The following is a 23158-nucleotide window of genomic DNA, read 5'->3' on the forward strand; positions in this document are numbered from 1 at the left end:
CCACACACAAAAAAAATCCTTGTGTACAGTACCTCATAGGCTGTGCCGTAGTGGCAGGTGAACTGGCACTGCCTGTTGATGTCGGGGCTCTTCTCTGTGTGGGTGTAGTAGATGATACCATCCCCAGAGCACGAGATGATCTGCTGGTCACTGGTCTGAGGCATGAACTTAGCACTGAAGATGTTCGCCCGGTGACCCGACCGTATGGTTGCCTTAACCTGAGGAGAGTTTCAGAGAGGAGAGTGTGTAGCAAGTTGCAGTGGTGTGTGTGGTTGGCTCTGTTGTATACATAGGAAATGAAGGATATATGAAATCGGTGTTACGCATTTTTCAGTTAAATTGACTCTACTGGGAGTTATCTTAACACTCAAGAGAGTTAATACACTCCCTGGAGTTGATAACTGGAGTTCATTGGGACGGAGAACTTTTAACTCCATTAAGAGTAACCAGAGACGGAGTTAAATCTATGGAGTTATTCACAGATGTGGGAGAGGCCTCTGTCATATTTCCCAGCATGCTCTGTTGCAGGTAGATTTTTATTAATTGTTTGTTTCAAAATCGGTGTTTGCGCATGTACATAGATTTAAAAAAAATCTTATGCTACACAAAGATAAGACAAATACATTTTTCAAAACTAATCCAATCTGTAATTGGTTGGATTTATAGCAACCGTTAGTGAGAATACGTAGCCTTGATGTACACTACCTGACCAAAAGTATGTGGACAACTATTTGTCAAACATCTCATTACAAAATCATGGGCGTTAATATGGAGTTGGTCCCCTTCGCTGCTATAACAGCCTCCACTTTTCTGGAAAGGCTTTCCAATAGATGTGGAACATTGCTGTAGGGATTTGCATCCATTCAGCCACAAGAGCATTTGTTAAGTCGGGCACTGATATTGGGAGATTAGGCCTGGCTTGCAGTCAACATCCTAATTCATCCCAAAGGTGTTAGATGGGGTTAAGGTCAGGGCTCTATGCAGGCCAGACAAGTTCTTCCACACTGATCTCGACAAACCATTTCTGTATGGGCCTTGCTTTGTGCACGGGGGGCATTGTCAAGCTGAAACAGAAAAGGGCCTTCCCCAAACTGTTACCAATGTTGGAAGCACAGAATTGTCTAGAATGTCATTGTATGCTGTAGCGTTAAGATTTCCCTTCACTGGAACTAAGGGGCCTAGCCCGCCCCAGACCATTATTCCTCCTCCACCAAACTTTACAAACTTGGCACTATGCATTTGGGCAGGTAGCACTCTCCTGGTATCTGCCAAACCGTGATTCGAAGCGTGATTCATCACTCCAGAGAACGCGTTTCCACTGCTCCAGAGTCCAATGGCGGCGAGCTTTACACCACTCCAGCCGACGCTTGGCATTGCGCATGGTGATGTTAGGCTTGTGTGCGGCTGCTCGGCCATGGAAACCCATTTCATGAAGCTCCCGAAGAACAGTTCTTGTGCTGAAGTTGCTTCCAGAAGCAGTTTGGAACTCGGTAGTGAGTGTTGCAACCGCTTCAGCACTCGGAGATCCAGTTCTGTGAGCTTGTGTGGCCTACCACTTTGCGGCTGAGCCGTTGTTGCTCCTAGACGTTTCCACTTCACAATAACAGCACTTACAATTGACCAGGGCAGCTCTAGAAGATCAGAAATCTGAAGAACTGACTTGTTGTAAAGGTGGCATCCTATGATGGTGCCACGTTGAAAGTCACTAAGCTCTTCAATAAGGCCATTCTACTGCCAATGTTTGTCTATACACCTGTCAGCAACGGGTGTGGCTGAAGTAGCCAAACCTACTAAGTTTCAAAGGGTGTCCACTAGAGGTCGACCGATTAATTGGAATTAATTAGGGCCGATTTCAATTTTTCATAACAATCGGTAATCAGCATTTTTTGGGCACCGATTATGGCCGATTACATTGCACTCCATGAGGAGACTGCGTGGCAGGCTGACTACCTGTTATGCGAGTGCAGCAAGGAGCCATGGTAAGGTGCTAGCTAGCATTAAACATATCTTATAAAAAACAATCAATCTTAACATAATCACTAGTTAACTTCACATGGTTGATGATATTACTAGTTAGTTTATCTAGCTTGTCCTGCGTTGCATATAAACGATGCGGTGCCTGTTAATTTATCATTGAATCACAGCCTACTTCGCCAAATGGGTGATTTAACAAGCGCTTTCACGAAAAAAGCACTATTTGTTGTTGTGTCACTTCTCTTGCGTTCATTGCACGCAGAGTCAGGGTATATGCAACAGTTTGGGCGAAACTAATTTGCCAGAATTTTAAGTAATTATGACATAACATTGACGGTTGTGCAATGTAACAGCAATATTTAGACTTATGGATGCCACCCGTTAGATAAAATAAGTAAAGGTTCCGTATTTCTCTGAAAGAATAAATGTTTTGTTTTCGAAATGATAGTTTCCGGATTTGACCATATTAATGACCTAAGGCTCGTATTTCTGTGTGTTATTATACTATATTTAAGTCTAGGATTTGATAGCGCAGTCTGACTGAGCGGTGGTAGGCAGCAGCAGGCTCGTAAGCATTCATTCAAACTGCACTTTACTGCGTTTGCCAGCAGCTCTTCACTGTGCTGTTTATGACTTCAAGCCTATCAACTCCCAATATTAGGCTGGTAATACTACAGTACATATTAGAACATCCAATAGTCAAAGGTATATGAAATACAAATGGTATAGAGAGAAATAGTCCTATAATAACTACAACCTAAAACTTCTTACCTGGGAATATTGAAGAGTCATGTTAAAATGAACCACCAGCTTTCATATGTTCTCATGTTCTGAGCAAGGAACTTAAACGTTAGCTTTCTTACATGGCACATATTGCACTTATACTTTCTTCTCCAACACCTTGTTTTTGCATTATTTAAACCAAATTGAACATGTTTCATTATTTATTTGAGACTAAATAGATTTTATTGATGTATTATATTAAGTTAAAATAAAAAGTGTTCATTGTTCATTCAGTATTGTTGTAATTGTCATTATTACACTTTTTTTTTTTTTAATCGGCTGATTAATCAGTATCGGCTTTTTTTGGTCCTCCAATAATCGGTATTGCCGTTGAAAAATCGTAGTCGGTTGACCTCTAGTGTTCACATACAGTGGGGCAAAAAAGTATTTAGTCAGCCACCAATTGTGCAAGTTCTCCCACTTAAAAAGATGAGAGGCCTGTCATTTTCATCATAGGTACACTTCAACTATGACAGACAAAATGAGAATTTATTTTACAGAAAATCACATTGTAGGATTTTTAATGAATTTATTTGCAAATTATGGTGGAAAATAAGTATTTGGTCAATAACAAAAGTTTCTCAATACTTTGTTATATACCCTTTGTTGGCAATGACAGAGGTCAAACGTTTTCTGTAAGTCTTCACAAGGTTTTCACACACTGTTGCTGGTATTTTGGCCCATTCCTCCATGCAGATCTCCTCTAGAGCAGTGATGTTTTGGGGCTGTTGCTGGGCATCACGGACTTTCAACTCCCTCCAAAGATTTTCTATGGGGTTGAGATCTGGAGACTGGCTAGGCCACTCCAGGACCTTGAAATGCTTCTTACGAAGCCACTCCTTTGTTGCCCGGGCGGTGTGTTTGGGATCATTGTCATGCTGAAAGACCCAGCCACGTTTCATCTTCAATGCCCGTGCTGATGGAAGGAGGTTTTCACTCAAAATCTCACGATACATGTCCCCATTCATTCGTTCCTTTACACGGATCAGTCGTCCTGGTCCCTTTGCAGAAAAACAGCCCCAAAGCATGATGTTTCCACCCCCATGCTTCACAGTAGGTATGGTGTTCTTTGGATGCAACTCAGCATTCTTTGTCCTCCAAACACGACGAGTTGAGTTTTTACCAAAAAGTTATATTTTGGTTTCATCTGACCATATGACATTCTCCCAATCTTCTTCTGGATCATCCAAATGCTCTCTAGCAAACTTCAGACGGTCCTGGACATGTACTGGCTTAAGCAGGGGGACACGTCTGGCACTGCAGGATTTGCGTCCCTGGCGGCGTAGTGTGTTACTGATGGTAGGCTTTGTTACTTTGGTCCCAGCTCTCTGCAGATCATTCACTAGGTCCCCCCGTGTGGTTCTGGGATTTTTGTTCACCATTCTTGTGATCATTTTGACCCCACGGGGTGAGATCTTGCGTGGAGCTCCAGATCGAGGGAGATTATCAGCGGTCTTGTATGTCTTCCATTTCCTAATAATTGCTCCCACAGTTGATTTCTTCAAACCAAGCTGCTTACCTATTGCAGATTCAGTCTTCCCAGCCTGGTGCAGGTCTACAATTTTGTTTCTGGTGTCCTTTGACAGCTCTTTGGTCTTGGCCATATTGGAGTTTGGAGTGTGACTGTTTGAGGTTGTGGACAGGTGTCTTTTATACTGATAACAAGTTCAAACAGGTGCCATTAATACAGGTAACGAGTGGAGGACAGAGGAGCCTCTTAAAGAAGAAGTTACAGGTCTGTGAGAGCCAAACATTTTGCTTGTTTGTAGGTGACCAAATACATATTTTCCACCATCATTTGCAAATGAATTCATAAAAAATCCTACAATGTGATTTTCTGGATTTTTTTTTCTCATTTTGTCTGTCATAGTTGAAGTGTACCTATGATGAAAATTACTGGCCTCTCTCATCTTTTTAAGTGGGAGAACTTGCACAATTGGTGGCTGACTAAATACTTTTTTGCCCCACTGTACTTTTGTATATATAGTGCATTGTATTTTCTTCCCTACTATTATGACAAGCATTCTGAATGCAAGTGGTGAATGATTTCTTCCTGCAAGTTGACTTCCACAGAAATGTGATATCACATCGCAAACCACCATAATGTGACACATTAAGAAATATTCAAATATGGCTTTACACTCTTATAACTCAAAGGAAATAAACTGGAGAAATGCACTCTGCTGTAGATTATTGTTAATTCAAAACAACACAGAAATGTGCAAAATGGCAAGGGAGTTGATTAAAAACAACACTGAAAAGAGTAAAATGTCAATTGGGAGTTAAATTTAAGCAATTCTGAGAATTGGATATTTACTCCATTTAATGTAATTTTTAACTCCAGAAATATCCACACAATGACCAGAGTAGTGGGGGTGGGACCATATAACACCCAAAATAGTGTTACATTTGACTCCATGGGAGTTTAATTAACTCTTGCAATTTTACTGTGTATGAGCGTCTCAATAGTGGCTCCCTCTCCTGGTGTCCTCTTCATCTCCATTGAAGACCACTGGGATGAGTTGCTTCCTATGTCTTCTGACTCAAAGGCAAACCCTGATGATATCTCTCCCATACTTCATCAACTGAGGTTTTTGACATCTAACCACTGTCTGCTTCTTTCTTTGTCCGTATTTATCGGCAAGACAGATCTTTCAGCAGGCATATTTAAAAAAAATATATATATATTATTATCTTTATTTAATTAGGCAAGTTAGTTAAGAACAAATTATTTTTCAATGACAGCTTAGGAACAGGGGCAGAACGACAGATTTTTACCTTGTCAGCTCTGGGATTCGATCTTACAACCTTTCGGTTACTAGTCCAACGCTCAAACCACTAGGCTACCTGTCACCACAATATAATGAGCACCAATAAAGCACTCTCTCTATAAATCCATTATCATTTAACCCAGGACGATCCTGTTGTTATAACACAGTTAGCTACATGATGTTGGTGATTGTAAGGTCATCAGGTTCATCTGTATACAACAGAACTGGGTTCAAATACTATTTCAAAATACACTTTTTGAACCCAGGTCTGGTATACAGTACATCAGACTCTAGCTCTCCTTACCTTTCTGTTGTATGGGTTTGTGATGACCAGGTTGGTATCATCTGACCCTGACAGGATGTACTCCCCTGTATCGTTCCAGGATATGGTATTGACCTGATTGGGACAAAATACAGTGTGTGAGTTCACTCCCTGCACACATAACAATATTGTTACAACGTCTACAACTGTGGATGTTCCTAAACCAATCTAAGGTGTAACATCTGAATGTGTCACTGTCCCTCAAATCAAATAGGTAACCAGGCGAACGTTCACCAAATTAGAAACATGGAACTAGAATGGAACTAAAGGCGGTTAAGGCCTTCTCTATGCGTGTCTTTGCCTAGATCATTATTTCACACCTCCTCCCCATCCACCCCCCAAATAGTCTTTCTGGGTGACTTAATCCCCTGTCGTGTTTTATTTTCCCTTCCTTGTCGAGCAGATTTAAAACACTTTAAATGGTATTGCATTTTCACAGAACGGCTGTAATTGCGGAGAAACTGCTCACATCACTGTCTGATAAAATACATGATCTTAATAAGAGTGGTGTGTTATGTGCTAAAATAACACACGTCTGCTGTAACTAGATATATGGTTGATGGTTTAGATTAGAAAGAGACACACACACACAACACTATACAGACACAAAAGGGAGCTCATTCTAAATGTGGGGGACGATGTCATGCATGCATTGGAAACAGACAGATAATCTTTCACTGATAAAGAACACAAATGTCTCTCCAAAGGGGGTGAGAATGTTTTCCTGTTGTCACCACTCTGCTAACACCGTATGTCAGTGGTGGCCAAGACACAATACAGCCACGCTATTAAATACTACACTGCTGTGAAATGGTATCAACCTAGAAAAGTACAACATTTTATGTTACAGAAAAGTATTGTACAAATGTAGGCCTAGATTGTGTAATAAATAGGCTATTCATTGAAAACTGTTTTCAAATCGAGAACTGGTTAATTAAAATATATATACATACACACACTGCTCAAAAAAATAAAGGGAACACTAAAATAACACATCCTAGATCTGAATGAATTAAATATTCTTATTAAATACTTTTTTCTTTACGTAGTTGAATGTGCTGACAATAAAATCATACAAAAATTATCAATGGAAATCAAATTTATCAACCCATGGAGGTCTGGATTTGGAATCACACTCAAAGTTAAAGTGGAAAACCACACTACAGGCTGATCCAACTTTGATGTAATGTCCTTAAAACAAGTCAAAATGAGGCTCAGTAGTGTGTGGCCTCCACGTGCCTGTATGACCTCCCTACAACGCCTGGCTATGCTCCTGAAGAGGTGGCGGATGGTCTCCTGAGGGATCTCCTCCCAGACCTGGAATAAAGCATCCGCCAACTCCTGGACAGTCTGTGGTGGTATACCAGTCTGCTGTTCCCACATGCTTCAAGAGGGCCACCATTGTTCCTGTTCCCAAGAAAGCTAAGGTAACTGAGCTAAACGACTACCGCCCCGTAGCACTCACATCCGTCATCATGAAGTGCTTTGAGAGACAAGTCAAGGACCATATCACCTCCACCCTACCTGACACCCTTGACCCACTCCAATTTGCTTACCGCCCAAATAGGTCCACAGACGATGCAATCTCAACCACACTGCACACTGCCCTAACCCATCTGGACAAGAGGAATACCTATGTGAGAATGCTGTTCATCGACTACAGCTCGGCATTCAACACCATAGTACCCTCCAAGCTCGTCATCAAGCTCGAGACCCTGGGTCTCGACCCCGCCCTGTGCAACTGGGTACTGGACTTCCTGACGGGCCGCCCCCAGGTGGTGAGGGTAGGCAACAACATCTCCTCCCCGCTGATCCTCAACACTGGGGCCCCACAAGGGTGCGTTCTGAGCCCTCTCCTGTACTCCCTGTTCACCCACGACTGCGTGGCCATGCACGCCTCCAACTCAATCATCAAGTTTGCGGACGACACAACAGTGGTAGGCTTGATCACCAACAACGACGAGACGGCCTACAGGGAGGAGGTGAGGGCCCTCGGAGTGTGGTGTCAGGAAAATAACCTCACACTCAACGTCAACAAAACTAAGGAGATGATTGTGGACTTCAGGAAACAGCAGAGGGAACACCCCCATCCACATCGATGGAACAGTAGTGGAGAGGGTAGCAAGTTTTAAGTTCCTCGGCATACACATCACAGACAAACTGAATTGGTCCACTCACACAGACAGCATCGTGAGGAAGGCGCAGCAGCGCCTCTTCAACCTCAGGAGGCTGAAGAAATTCGGCTTGTCACCAAAAGCACTCACAAACTTCTACAGATGCACAATCGAGAGCATCCTGGCGGGCTGTATCACCGCCTGGTATGGCAACTGCACCGCCCTCAACCGTAAGGCTCTCCAGAGGGTAGTGAGGTCTGCACAACGCATCACCGGGGGCAAACTACCTGCCCTCCAGGACACCTACACCACCCGATGCTACAGGAAGGCCATAAAGATCATCAAGGACATCAACCACCCGAGCCACTGCCTGTTCACCCCGCTGCCATCCAGAAGGCGAGGTCAGTACAGGTGCATCAAAGCTGGGACCGAGAGACTGAAAAACAGCTTCTATCTCAAGGCCATCAGACTGTTAAACAGCCACCACTAACATTGAGTGGCTACTGCCAACACACTGTCAATGACACTGACTCTACTCCAGCCACTTTAATCATGGGAATTGATGGGAAATGATGTAAATATATCACTAGCCACTTTAAACAATGCTACCTTATATAATGTTACTTACCCTACATTGTTCATCTCATATGCATACGTTGATACTGTACTCTATATCATCGTCTGCATCCATATGTAATACATGTATCACTAGCCACTTTAACTATGCCACTTGGTTTACATACTTATCTCATATGTATATACTGTACTCGATATCATCTACTGTATCTTGCCTATGCTGCTCTGTACCATCACTCATTCATATATCCTTATGTACATATTCTTTATCCCCTTACACTGTGTATGACAGTAGTTTTTTTTGGAATTGTTAGTTAGATTACTTGCTCGTTATTACTGCATTGTCGGAACTAGAAGCACAAGCATTTCGCTACACTCGCATTAACATCTGCTAACCATGTGTATGTGACAAATAAAATTTGATTTGATTTGATTTGATTTGGTGCAACGTGGCGTTGGTGGATGGAGCGAGACATGATGTCCCAGATGTACTCAATTGGATTCAGGCCTGGGGAACGGGCGGGCCAGTCCATAGCATCAATGCCTTCCTCTTGCAGGAACTGCTGACACACTCCAGCCACATGAGGTCTAGCATTGTCTTGCATTAGGAGGAACCCAGGGCCAACTGCACCAGCATATGGTCTCACAAGGGGTTTGAGGATCTCATCTCGGCACCTAATGGCAGTCAGGCTACCTCTGGCGAGCACATGGAGGGCTGTGCTGCCCTCCAAAGAAATGCCACCCCACACCATGACTGACCCACCGCCAAACCGGTCATGCTGGAGGATGTTGCAGGCAGCAGAACATTCTCCACGGCGTCTCCATACTGTCACGTCTGTCACATGTGCTCAGTGTGAACCTGCTTTCATCTGTGAAGAGCACAGGGCACCAGTGACGAATTTGCCAATCTTGGTGTTCTCTGGCAAATACCAAACGTCCTGCACGGTGTTGGGCTGTAAGCACAACCCCCACCTGTGGACGTCGGGCCCTCATACCACCCTCATGGAGTCTGTTTCTGACCGTTTGAGCAGACACATGCACATTTGTGGCCTGCTGGAGGTAATTTTGCAGGGTTCTGGCAGTGCTCCTCCTTGCACAAAGGCGGAGGTAGCGGTCCTGCAGCTGGGTTGTTGCCCTCCTACGGCCTCCTCCACGTCTCCTGATGTACTGGCCTGTCTCCTGGTAGCACCTCCATGCTCTGTACACTATGCTGACAGACACAGCAAACCTTCTTGCCACAGCTCGCATTGATGTGCCATCCTGGATGAGCTGCACTACCTGAGCCACTTGTGTGGGTTGTAGACTCCGTCTCATGCTACCACTAGAGTGAAAGCAACGCCAGCATTCAAAAGTGACCAAAACATCAGCCAGGAAGCATAGGAACTGAGAAGTGGTCTGTGGTCCCCACCTGCAGAACCACTCCTTTATTGGGGGTGTCTTGCTAATTGCCTATAATTTCCACCTGTTGTCTATTCCATTTGCACAACAGCATGTGAAATTTATTGTCAATCAGTGTTGCTTCCTAAGTGGACAGTTTGATTTCACAGAAGTGTGATTGACTTGGAGTTACATTGTGTTGTTTAAGTGTTCCCTTTATTTTTTGAGCAGTGTATATATATTCCTAATGTAAAGTAGCTTCAGAAAGTATTCGTACCCCTAATGTGGTACAGCCTGAATTCAAAATAGATTCTATATATTTTTTTCACACCCATCTACACACACACAAGTACCCCATAACGACATGTTTTTGCACATTTATTTAAGATTAAATGCAGAAATATTGAATTTTATAAATATTCACACCCCTGAGTCATACATGTTAGAATCCCCTTTGACAGTGATTACAGCTGTGAGTCTTTCTGGGTAAGTCTCTAAGAGCTTTGCACACCTGGACTGAACAATATTTAAACAATATTATTTAAAAAGCTCTGTCAAGTTGGTTGTTCATCATTGCTAGACAGCCATTCCTTGCAATAGATTTAAGCCGGTTTAAGTCAAAACTAACTAGGCCACTCAGGAACATTCAATATTGTCTTGGTAAGCAACTCCAGTGTAGATTTGGCCTTGTGTTTTAGGTTACTTCCCTGCTAAAAAGTCAATTAATCTCCCAGTGTCCGTTGGAAAGCAAACTGAAGCTGGTTTTACTCTAGGATTTTGCCTGTGCTTAGCTCTATTGCATTTATTGTTATACTAAAAAAACTCCCTAGTCTTTACCGATGACAAGCATACCCATTACATGATGCAGCCACCAACCTTGCTTGAAAATATGAAGACTGGTACTCAGTGATGTGTTGTGTTGGATTTATATTCAGGACATAAAGTTAATTTCTTCTTCACATTTTTTGCAGTTTTACTTTAGTGCAATGTTGTTGATCCATCCTCAGTTTCTCCTACCACAGACATTAAACTCTGTAACTGATTTAAAGTCACCATTGGCCTCATGGTGAAATCCCAGTGGTTTCCTTCCTCTCCGGCAACTGCGTTAGGAAGGACACCTGTATCTTCGTAGTGACTGGGTGTACTGATACAACATACACAATGTTATTAGTAACTGCACTATGCGCAAAGGGATAATCAATGTCTGCTTTTTAAAAAATCCATCTACCAACAGGTGTCCTTCTTTTTGAAAGGCATTGGAAAATGACCCTGGTCTTTGTGCTTGAACCTGCTTGAAATTCACTGGTCGACTGAGGGACCTTACAGATAATTGTATGTGTGGGGTACAGAGATGAGGTAGTCATAAAAAATCATGTTAAACACTATTATTGCACACAGAGTGAGTCCATGCATCTTATTATGTGACTTGTCAAGCACGTTTTTACACCTGAACATATTTAGGCTTGCCATAACAAAGGGGTTGAATACTTACTGACGGAAGACATTTCAGCTTTTCATCTTTTATTAATTTGTAAACATTTCTAAAAAATATCATTCCACTTAGACATTATGGGATATTGTGTGTAGGCCAGTGACACAACATCTCAATTTAATCCATTTTAAATAACACAACAAAATGTGGAAAAAGTCAATGGGTGTGAATAATTTCTGAAGGCACTGTAATTCTGTAAAGTCATAATGCTAGTAATAGCCTAAACACATTCCAATTCACGTCATGTAAATGATGTTCAGTGCTTCAAGCCAAGCACCCGTCATGTCCACCCCTCTCTCTTGCTCTCCCCACACCCATGAAATTTCAGTGGCATCTCGGCCCTGCACATATCTGACCAATCAAACATGTAAAGAACGATCTTACCAGTTCCACAGCCAAGCTGCTCTATCGGCGCTAATTGGGGGAGTAAATGAATGAGCTAAATATAAAAACGATGTTGATTTAACTGGTTAAAAAAGGAACAAAAAAATAACTATATGAACTGTAACTTTTCTTTGGTTAGAACCAGCTCAGAACATCATTTTCTTGTCAGAACGGAGCAAAAAATGAATAGAGTTCTGCTCACAATGGAAAAATAATTCTGGTTCCAACCCCTGCCACAACAACCATCTTTTTTGTTCAAGCAGACTGTAGCTTGACCTTAATAAAGGCCTATCCTATCACTTGCATTAAACATTCTTCTGCATGTTGTGTTGTATACGGATACTACTACTTGTAGGAATTCTGTGTGTCTGTCAGCCCTGACCACTCAGTGTGCCACCTTCTGCTGTCCAGATGCCCCTGGCTGCCCAGGTCCCTACCTCCCTCCACTCCCCAGCCTCAATCCGACTCAACCAGAGGGTTATACTACAAAGTAGGAATGAATTAGCCAAATAACTTGCCTAAATATTCTGAAATAGAAAGGTAAACTTGAAATAGCCATGGACTCAACAACCAAAAACACATTTCTAAGTTTAGCTTTCTTAAATGAACCAGAAAACCAAGTTAGTTATTTTTGGTTATTTATCCAAGTTAAATGGCTAACGCATTTATCCTGCTTTATAGTATACCCCTCTGGTCCTTCAGTCAGACTAGTCTAATTCTGAATCAGTCTGAAACCAAACCCTACAGTGGTTTCTTCTCCTAGCCCCAGTACCTTCTATGTTGTAGATCTATAGGAAGAAGAACGTTGTGAGGAGGAACAAGGAGTAGGAACAAGGGCAAGGGGCTGTTTAAGAAATTGGTATTTCAGTCAAACAAGTGTAATAATAGCCCACATGACAATACAGTATGTATTAGTCTATTTCTGATATCCAATACTTGTGTACAGTATGTTATCTACAGAGTAGATCTAAATGTATCTCTTCCATCGTACTTTTTTAACATCTGGCAATACAGGTTGTGTTGGGATTTGAGAAACTGAAAAGTGATGGCCCCCAGCACCAAACACAACATCTTGTCACTCGTACGGGCACAATAGGGGTTGTGTTGGGATTTGAGAAACTGAAAAGTGATGGCCCCCAGCACCAAACACAACATCTTGTCACTCGTACAGGCACAATAGGGGTTGTGTTGGGATTTGAGAAACTGAAAAGTGATGGCCCCCAGCACCAAACACAACATCTTGTCACTCGTACGGGCACAATAGGGGTTGTGAGAATGGCACACGTGACATGTTGGAGGGTACTTCCTCCTCAATTACTTCCACGACTTCAGGTCTCCAAAATGAGAGAGAGGACATTAGTGACAGACAGGACCTCGGGGAGAGAGACAGGGGCTGGTGATACAGGAAGCGGAGCAACATTTAAAAATGGCTTCCTTTCGTCTTCTTGTCGCTGTGCATCTTTCATATGAGAAAGACTGAGTAGGTGGGTGTGATATGCCATCAACTCCAAGCTACTGGTTTGAGAGAATAGAGCTAACGAAATTAGACAGCCGTCGCTAGGGCAATTATGTGTATGTATGTAGCCCACAATCTGGGAATATTGCAGTAAATTGTATCAAATCAAATCTAATTTGTCACATACACATGGTTAGCAGATGTTTAGCAGATGTTAATGCGACTGTAGCGTAAATGCTTGTGCTGCTGGTTCCGACCATGCAGTAATATCTAACAAGTTATCTAACAATTTCAAAACAAATACCTCATACACACACACAATTGTAAAAGGAATGAATAAGAATATGTACATAAAAATATATATGGATGAGCGATGGCCGAACGGCATAGGCAAGATGCAGTAGATGGTATAGAGTACAGTATATACATTTGAGATGAATAGTGTAGGGTATGTAAACATTACATAAAGTGGCACAGTTTAAAGTGACTAGTGATACATTTATTACATCCAATTTTTTATTATTAAAGTGGCCAGAGTTTGAGTCAGTATGTTGGCAGCAGCCACTCAATGTTAGTGATGGCTGTTTAACAGTCTGATGGCCTGGAGATAGAAGCTGTTTTTCAGTCTCTCGGTCCAGCATTGATGCACCTGTACTGACCTCACCTTCTGGATGATAGTGTGGTGAACAGGCAGTGGCTCGGGTGGTTGTTGTCCTTGATGATCTTTTTAGCCTTCCTGGGACATCGGGTGGTGTAGGTGTCCTGGAGAGAAGGTAGTTTGCCCCCAGTGATGCGTTGTGCAGACATCACTACTCTCTGGAGAGCCTTACGGTTGTGGGCGGAGCAGTTGCCGTACCAGGCGGTGATACAGCCCGACAGGATGCTCTCGATTGTGCATCTGTAAAAGTTTGTGAGTGTTTTTTGTGACAAGCTGTTTAGCCTTCTTCACCACGCTGTCTGTGTGGGTGGACCATTTCAGTTTGTCCGTGATGTGTACACCGAGGAACTTAAAACTTTCCACCTTCTCCACTACTGTCCCGTCGATGTGGATAGGAGGGTGCACCCTCTGCTGTTTCCTGAAGTCCACGATCATCTCCTTTGTTTTGTTGATGTTTAGTGTGAGGTTATTTTCCTGACACCACACTCCGAGGACCCTCACCTACTCCCTGTAGGCCGTCTCGTCGTTGTTGGTAATCAAGTCTACCACTGTAGTGTTGTTTGCAAACTTGATGATTGAGTTGGAGGCGTGCATGGCCACGCAGTCATGGGTGAACAGGGAGTACAGGAGAGGGCTGAGAACGCACTCTTGTGGGGCCCCAGTGTTGAGGATCAGTGGGGTGGAGATGTTGTTTCCTACCCTCACCACCTGGGGGCGGCCCGTCAGGAAGTCCAGGACTCAGTTGCACAGGGCGGGGTCGAGATCCAGGGTCTCGAGCTTAATGACGAGTTTGGAAGGTACTATGGTGTTAAATGCTGAGCTGTAGTCGATAAACAGCATTCTTACATAGGTATTCCTCATGTCCAGGTGGGTTAGGGCAGTGTGCAGTGTGATTGTGTCGTCTGTGGACCTATTGGGGAGGTAAGCAAATTGGAGTTGGTCTAGGGTGTCAGGTAGGGTGGAGGTGATATGATCCATGACTAGTCTCTCTTCACACTTCACACTCTCTTCAGTCTCTCTCGCACTTCATGATGACGGAGGTGAGTGCTACGGGGTGAAGGTCATTTAGCTCAGTTACCTTAGCTTTCTTGGGAACAGGAACAATGGTGTCCCTCTTGAAGCATGTGGGAACAGCAGACTGGGATAGGGATTGATTGAATATGTCCGTAAACACACCAGCCAGCTGGTCTGCACATGCTCTGAGGACGCGGCTAGGGATGCCGTCTGGGCCGGCAGCCTTGCGAGGGTTAACACGTTTAAATGCTTTACTCACGTTGGCTGCGGTGAAGGAGAGCCCTCAGGTTTTGGTAGCGGGCCATGTCGTTGGCACTGTATTGACCTCAAAGCAAGCAAAGAAGTTGTTTAGTTTGTCTGGGAGCAGGACATCGTGGTCCGCGACAGGGCTGGTTTTCTTTTTGTAGTCCGTGATTGACTGTAGACCCTGCCACATACCTCTCATGTCTGAGCCGTTGAATTGAGACTCTACTCTGTCTCTATACTGACGCTTAGCTTGTTTGATTGCCTTGCGGAGGGAATAGCTACACTGTTTGTATTCGGTCATGTTATCGTTTGCCTTGCGCTGATTAAAATCTGTGGTTTGCGCTTTCAGTTTTGCACGAATGCTGCCATCAATCCACAGTTTCTGGTTGGGGAAGGTTTTAATAGTTGCTGGGGGTACAACATCACCGATGCACTTGCTAATAAACTCGCACACCGAATCAGCGTATTCATCAATGTTGTTGTCCGACACTATGCAGAACATATCCCAGTCCACGTGATCGGAGCAATCTTGAAGCGTGGAATAAGATTGTTCGGACCAGCGTTGAACAAACCTGAGCATGGGCGTTTCCTGTTTTAGTTTCTGTCTATAGGCTGGGAGCAACAAAATGGAGTCGTGGTCAGATTTTCCGAAAGGAGGGCGGGGCAGGGCTTTGTATGCGTCGTGGAAGTTAGAGTAACAATCTATGTGTAGCCATCTATGTGTCTGCTTGGGGGGGATATATACGGCTGTGATTATAATCAAAGAGAATTGTCTTGGTAGATAATGCGGTCGACATTTGATTGTAAGGAATTCTAGGTCAGGTGAGCCAAAGGACTTGAGTTCCTGTATGTTGTTATGATCACACCACGTCTCGTTAAACATAAGGCATACCCCTCCGCTCTTCCTCTTACCAGAGAGATGTTTGTTTCTGTCGGCGCGATGCGTGAAGAAACCAGGTGGCTGTACCGACTCCAATAGCGTATCTCGAGTGAGCCATGTTTCCCTGAAACAGAGAACGTTACAGTCTCTGATGTCTCTCTGGAAGGCAACCCTTGCTAGGATTTCGTCTACCTTGTTGTCAAGAGACTGGACGTTGGCGAGTAGTAAACTCTGGAGTGGTGCGTGATGTGCCCGTCTACGGCGCCTGACCAGAAGACCGCTTCTTCTGCCCCTCCTGCGGCGTCGTTGTTTTGGGTCGCCGGCTGGGATCCGATCCATTGTCCTGGGTGGTGGTCCAAACAGAGGATCCGCTTCGGGAAAGTCCTATTCCTGGTCGTAATGTTGGTAAGTTCACGTTGCTCTTATATCCAATAGTTCCTCCCGGCTGTATGTGATAAAACTTAAGACTTCCTGGGGTAACAATGTAAGAAATAATACATAAAAAAACAAAATACTGCATAGCTTCCTGAGAACGCGAAGCGAGGCGGCCAACTCTTTTTGTTTGTACTAAGCAGCAGTTTCATAAATTATTTATCTCTTTATTTTTCAAACAGAAGACTCCAACCAACTGAATGGACAGAATTAGAATGACAGAATCCTTGGCCCAAGCCAGCATCAGGCTGTTTGCAGTGGTAGAGGGAGTGACTGGCAGGCTCAGTGTGACAGTGTGTGTGACTGGCCATAAGGCTGCCTCGGGTTTCAAAAAGATATCAGCAGACTGGTCAGAGCTCAACACTCACAGCCACGCTATTAAATACTACACTGCTGTTAACTGGTATCAACCTAGAAAAGCACAACATTTCATGTTACAGAAAATGTTTGTACAAATGTAGGTTGAGATTGTGCAATAAATAGGCTATTCACTGAAAACTTATTTTCAAATCTTGAGAACTAGTTATTTAAAAAAATACATACAGTTGAAGTCAGAAGTTTACATACACCACAGCCAAATACATTTAAATTCAGTTGTTTTTCACAATTCCTGACATTTCATCGTAGTAAAAATTCCCTGTCTTAGGTCAGTTAGGATCACCACTTTTTTTTAAGTATGTGAAATGTCAGAATAATAGGAGAGAATTATTTATTTCAGCTTTTATTTCTTTCATCACATTCCCAGTGGGTCAGAAGTTTACATATACTAATTGAGTGTTTGGTAGCATTACCTTTAAATTGTTTAACTTGGGTCAAACATTTCAGGTTGCCTTCCACAATCTTCCCACAATAAGTTGGGTGAATTTTGTCCCTTTCCTCCTGACAGAGCTGGTGTAACTGAGTCAGGTTTGTAGGCCTCCTTGCTTGCACACGCTTTCGCAGTTCTGCCCACAACTGTTCTATAGGACTGAGGTCAGGGCTTTGTGATGGCCACTCCAATACCTTGATTTTGTTGTCCTTAAGCCATTTTGCCACAACTTTGGAAGTATGCTTGGGGTCATTGTCCATTTGGAAGACCCATTTGCGACCAAGCTTTTACTTCCTGACTGATGTCTTGAGAAGTTGCTTCAATATATCCACATAATTTCCCCTCCTCATGATGCCATCTATTTTGTGAAGTGCACCAGTCCCTCCTGCAGCAAAGCACCCCAACAACATGATGTTGCCACCCCTGTGCTTCACGGTTGGGATGGTGTTCTTCAGCTTGCAAGCCTCCCCCTTTTTCCTCCAAACATAACGATGGTCATTTTGACAGAACAGTTCTATTTTTGTTTCATCAGACCAGAGGACTTTTCTCCAAAAAGTACGATCTTTGTCCCCATGTGCAGTTGCAAACCATAGTCTGGCTTTTTTATGGCGGTTTTGGAGCAGTGCTTCTTCCTTGCTGAGCGGCCTTTCAGGTTATGCCAATATAGGACTCGATTTACTGTGGATACAGACACTTTTGTACCTGTTTCCACCAGCATCTTCACAAGGTCCTTTGCTGTTGTTCTGGGATTGATTTCCACTTTTCGCACCAAAGTACATTCATCTCTAGGAGACAGAACGCGTCTCCTTCCTGAGCGGTATGACAGCTGCATGGTCACAGTGTTTATACTTGTGTACTATTGTTTGTACAGATGAACGTGGTACCTTTCAGGCGTTTGGAAATTGCTCCCAAGGATGAACCAGACTTGTGGAGGTCTACAATTATTTTTCTGAAGTCTTGGATTTCTTTTGATTTTCCCGTGATGTCAAGCAAAGAGGCACTGAGTTTGGAATTTTCCAAGCTGTTTAAAGGCACAGTCAACTTAGTGTATGTACATTTCTGACCCACTGGAATTGTGATAGTGAATTATAAGTGAAATAATTTGTCTGTAAACAATTGTTGTAAAAATGACTTGTGTCATGCAAAGTAGATGTCCTAACCGACTTGCCAAAACTATAGTTCGTTAACAATAAATGTGTGGAGTGGTTGAAATACGAGTTTTAATGACTCCAACCTAAGTGTTTGTAAACTTCCAACTTCAACTGTATAAATATTCCTAATGTAAAGTAGTTTAAGAAAGTATTCATACCCCTTGACTTATCTGTTGTGGTACAGCCTGAATTCAAAATGGATTCAATAATTTTTTTCACACCCATCTACACACACATACCCCATAACGACAATTGTTTTTGCACATTTATTGAAAATGAAAAACAGAAATATTTAATTTATATAAATATTCACACCCCTGAGTCAATACATATTACAATCACCTTTGACAGTGATTACAGCTGTGAGTCTTTCTGGGTAAGTCTCTAAGAGCTTTGCACACCTGGATTGTACAGTAGGTCTGTCCGTCACTCCCTGTATGTATGTCCTCCATCAGTCGCTGTATGTCCGTCTGTCTGTCAGTCCCCGCCTGTCTGTCTGTTTGTCCGTCGGTCCCCCTCCGACCGTCCGTCAGTCCCCATCCGTCCGTCAGTCCCCGTATGTCCGTCAGTCCGCCCGTCAGTCCCCGTATGTCTGTCCGTCAGTCCCCGTCCGTCCGTCCCCCTATGTCCGTACGTCCGTCAGTCCCGTCCATCCCTGTTTGTCCCAGTCTATCCGTCCGTCCATCAGTCCCCGTCCGTCTGTCTCTCCGTCAGTCCCCGTCCGTCTGTCTGTCCGTCAGTCCACGTCTGTCTGTCTCTGTCTGTCCGTCAGTCCCCGTCTGTCTCTCTGTCTGTCCGTCAGTCCCCGTCTATCCGTCCGTCTGCCCGTCCGTCCGTCCCCGTCCGTCCGTCCGTCAGTCCCCCTATGTCCGTACGTCCGTCAGTCCCCGTCCATCCCTGTTTGTCCCAGTCTATCCGTCCGTCCATCAGTCCCCGTCCGTCTGTCTCTCCGTCAGTCCCCGTCCGTCTGTCTGTCCGTCAGTCCACGTCTGTCTCTCTCTCTGTCTGACTGTCTCTCTGTCCGTCCGTCAGTCCACGTCTGTCTGTCTCTCTGTCTTTCCGTCAGTCCCCGTCTGTCTCTCTGTCTGTCCGTCAGTCCCCGTCTATCCGTCCGTCCGTCCGTCCCCGTCAGTCCCCGTCCGTCCGTACGTCCGTCAGTCCCCGTCCATCCCTGTTTGTCCCAGTCTATCCGTCCGTCCATCAGTCCCCGTCCGTCTGTCTGTCTGTCCGTCAGTCCCTGTCCGTCTGTCTGTCCGTCAGTCCACATCTGTCTCTCTCTGTCTGTCAGTCCACGTCTGACTGTCTCTCTGTCCGTCCGTCAGTCCACGTCTGTCTGTCTCTCTGTCTGTCCGTCAGTCCACGTCTGTCTCTCTGTCAGTCCCCGTCTATCCGTCCGTCCCCGTCCGTCCCTCTGTCAGTCCCCGTCTGTCCGTCAGTCAGTCCCCGTCCGTCAGTCAGTCCCTGTCCGCCCGTCAGTCAGTCCCTGTCCATTAGTCCCCGCCAGTCAGTCCGTCAGTCCCCGTCCGTCTCTCTGTCTGTCCATCAGTCCACGTCTGTCTGTCTCTCTGTCTGTCCATCAGTCCACGTCTGTCTGTCTCTCTGTCTGTCTGTCTGTCCGTCAGTCCAGGTCTGTCTGTCCGTCCATCCATCTGTCTGTCTGTCCGTCATTCCCCGTCTGTCTGTCTGTCTGTCCATCAGTCCCCGTCTGTCTGTCTGTCCGTCAGTCAGTCCCCATCTGTCCGTCAGTCCCCGTCTGTCTGTCCGTCAGTCCCCGCCTGTCTGTCCGTCAGTCAGTCCCCGTCTGTCTGTCCATCAGTCAGTCCCCGTCTGTCTGTCCGTCCGTCCGTCCCCGTCTGTGTCTGTCCATCACTCAGTCGGTCAGACTCAAGGTTTCACACACAGACAGACAGACAGCGGGGGAGGGTGAATGGTGAAGTGCTCTAAAGATGAAAGGAGGGACAGATGTGCACAGTGTACACCACAGACACAAACACACACAAGGGTGGGTAGTGTGTACTTACACAGCCATCGTGGACATTGAGTGTCGCTTCGAGTTTCAGCCGCTGGACAAATTCTCTTCTGCCTGTGCAAAAACAGAAGAAAGACATTCTTATCAAGTCACAATTGTTTAGCCATGACTTGTTACTTTCATTTATTTTTGCACTAATTCAGTCAGCATTAGAAATAACTGATGAATTCAAGTCATTGACTAGGGTAGATGGCCATCATCGACTAGGGTAGATGGCCATCATCGACTAGGGTCGATGACAAAGCAATGGTCATACCCTATATCAGAAGTGTTGGAACCCATTTGTAAGGCTCCGTTTTCTTTTGTCATGGTTTGTTTTCATGCCTCAGCTCTCACTATTTACAGAGGGAGCAGGAAGATGAATAACGTGTCACATTGATTGCAATGATTCTGTCTTTCTGTGGCTTATAATGTATTATTCATCTTGAGGAAGCCTCCCTCGCATCTGCTGTCACCATCACAGGGAGAGAAGAAAAACCAAATGAGCAGGCTGCCTATCCTGTTGTGAAATAGACTTATGCCATGAAGAAAGGTTCAGGTTTGGCAGTATTTTATGAATGAACTTGCTTCTAAACTTACACTGTATTAGGCTAAAAGATCCAGGTTTTAAAATAAAAATCACCTCAAATGATTAAACTTGCCTTCGAATAGTGAGAAAAAAACAAAAAACATTGGGTGAGAATTCATGCCATCAGGTAAAGCGATGACAGACTAGAATCTAAAAACCATTCCTTGTATACTGCAATCGTAGTAGGCATGGAAAGGATGGCCTTAGTTCCATAATCCACTATGACAGACTCTACTGTGCATTGACAGTTCACAGCCAATGTCAAAGGCAATCAAGTAGAATTACAGCAGACAGTCAATAACACTATGGCCTGCCTTTGTGACCTTGCGTGCCTCGTGCCAGTCCTGAAATGCTCATATAAAACGAACTAACATATATCCAGTCACGTATATTGTGTCGCCTAGCCAGATGAAATTTGAAGGTCCCATTCAATAACAGAGAGGCAAAGGTAAATAAATAGGTAATGTGATAAATAAGTAGGGCAGATTTTGTCCTACAGCTTGGTTCTAGTTCATTGCTGCTGCATTGCTGTTCAAATCAAACAGTAACAATAGTGTTGTCTCCATTGTCTCCATATCCCCTCCTTTGTCTTTCAACCTTCAGATATTTAAAGTCAAATGCCCAAAAAGACAATGAGACCCAGATAAACATGTCCCAACCCCTTTTCAATTTGCTGATGGGCATTGATGTCATGGGAAAGTAACGTGATGACAGATTTAGCTGAAACCATGGAGGCTACTTTGATCTTGCTAAATCTCATGGGTGAGGAAGACCGTGCAAATTATAGCCTTAAAATGTGCTATGATTAGCCTAGGCCTAACTATCCCTTGAAGTATCTTTCTAGCGTTTTGTTGGGATTTAGACCCCACAAATGCTATGCTAGCCCCCCTTGGCGGCCGCCCTTTTACAGTGCCAAATTTTGCCTCCAACTGGTATGATTACCTGTCCATTGACAATGACAGCTCTAGCAACACAGCCAGCCTTGTCAAGCTAAATGCAGCGCTAGGCAAATCCATACGCCACCTGCCCCACCCCTGGGCCTGCTAATCCTCACTCAAACGCCACTCAGTACAAACACAGGTTAGCTTGGTCCCAGATAGAAAATATACATTTAGCATACAGGTAGCTCCAGACAGCATAGCCACATATAGCATCATGCTATACAAGCTAACGTGACACCAGTGTCACCAAACCCTAGAGGAGTGAATTGTCCCAAGATGTCTGATTCTGCTTGAAGGAGCCATAGAAAAAAAAGACACCCCTTTAATTTCAGCGTTTCTCATTTAGATAACACTAAAACCACTGGTATGGATGGAGATGTGTGTCAACATTTGCAATCCATCCGTGACTGAAACTGTCTGGGCCTCTGACTGAAGATGGTTGATATCCTGAACGGCCTGGTTAACACAGTGTCTGGCATGTCCATAAAGTTTGAGAGCAGAGGCGTCTTTGACTCAATATCACATAGGATACCATGATCATAGCTATGTTGCTAAACACTGTGCATGGTGGTTGATACTGTAGATTTGCAAGCATGTTGTAATTGTTATTCATCTTTGGGAAACAGAGAATGCGAGACATGCAGAAGATCACATCTCTCAAAGCCACTTCCTCACCACTGATTCACTGAAATCATACATACATTTATAATAAGCTTGCTCTAAAGTAAACTGCCAAAATGATATAGCCTAATGATATAGCCTAATTAGCCTACTCCAATAAATAACATAAAAATAGGCTACTACACCAGAAAGCATGATTTGGCTACAGAGGACCATTAGCCTATTTTTAAAAAACGCAGCTGTGGATTGCTTTAAATCGCATCGTCTACAGTTGGAAGGGCCCGCAGTTTGGGCAGCGCGAGCAGCAAATGCTAAGCAGATGATTGTTGAGTTGAGACTGTCAGTGAAAAGTAGAGGCCCAGCCAGGCATACCGCAATATTTTCAAATACAATCGTGGGAAAACAGTTTGGAAAGCAAATAGTCATTGCTGTAAAGAGAAGACAAGATTCTAATATGTCTTTAAGTTATCAAAATTCTCGACTGAACTGAGCGAACAGTATTCCCTAGGCCTGCCTATTTGGCACCAGAGGAGAGCATCGGCCATATCCCTGATGAGTGCT

The 23158-nt window shown here is 44.1% G+C and overlaps 1 protein-coding gene across 7 annotated transcripts in view; it reads right to left on the reverse strand.

The window, feature by feature from the left end:
- dcaf6 (ddb1 and cul4 associated factor 6) overlaps positions 1–23158 on the reverse strand; it is a 79402-nt gene that overhangs the window by 37228 nt on the left and 19016 nt on the right. For all 7 annotated transcript variants that reach the window (XM_024389208.2, XM_024389212.2, XM_024389211.2 and 4 more), the window contains exons 2-4: positions 20460–20521; positions 5833–5925; positions 33–218 (exon numbers count right to left, since the gene is read on the reverse strand). In XM_024389208.2, the coding sequence (XP_024244976.1) occupies positions 33–218; positions 5833–5925; positions 20460–20521 (341 nt within the window). The remainder of the gene's footprint in view (positions 1–32; positions 219–5832; positions 5926–20459; positions 20522–23158) is intronic.

Source organism: Oncorhynchus tshawytscha, linkage group LG26, assembly GCF_018296145.1.
Source record: "Oncorhynchus tshawytscha isolate Ot180627B linkage group LG26, Otsh_v2.0, whole genome shotgun sequence".
In the NCBI taxonomy this organism is placed as follows: Eukaryota; Metazoa; Chordata; class Actinopteri; order Salmoniformes; family Salmonidae; genus Oncorhynchus; species Oncorhynchus tshawytscha.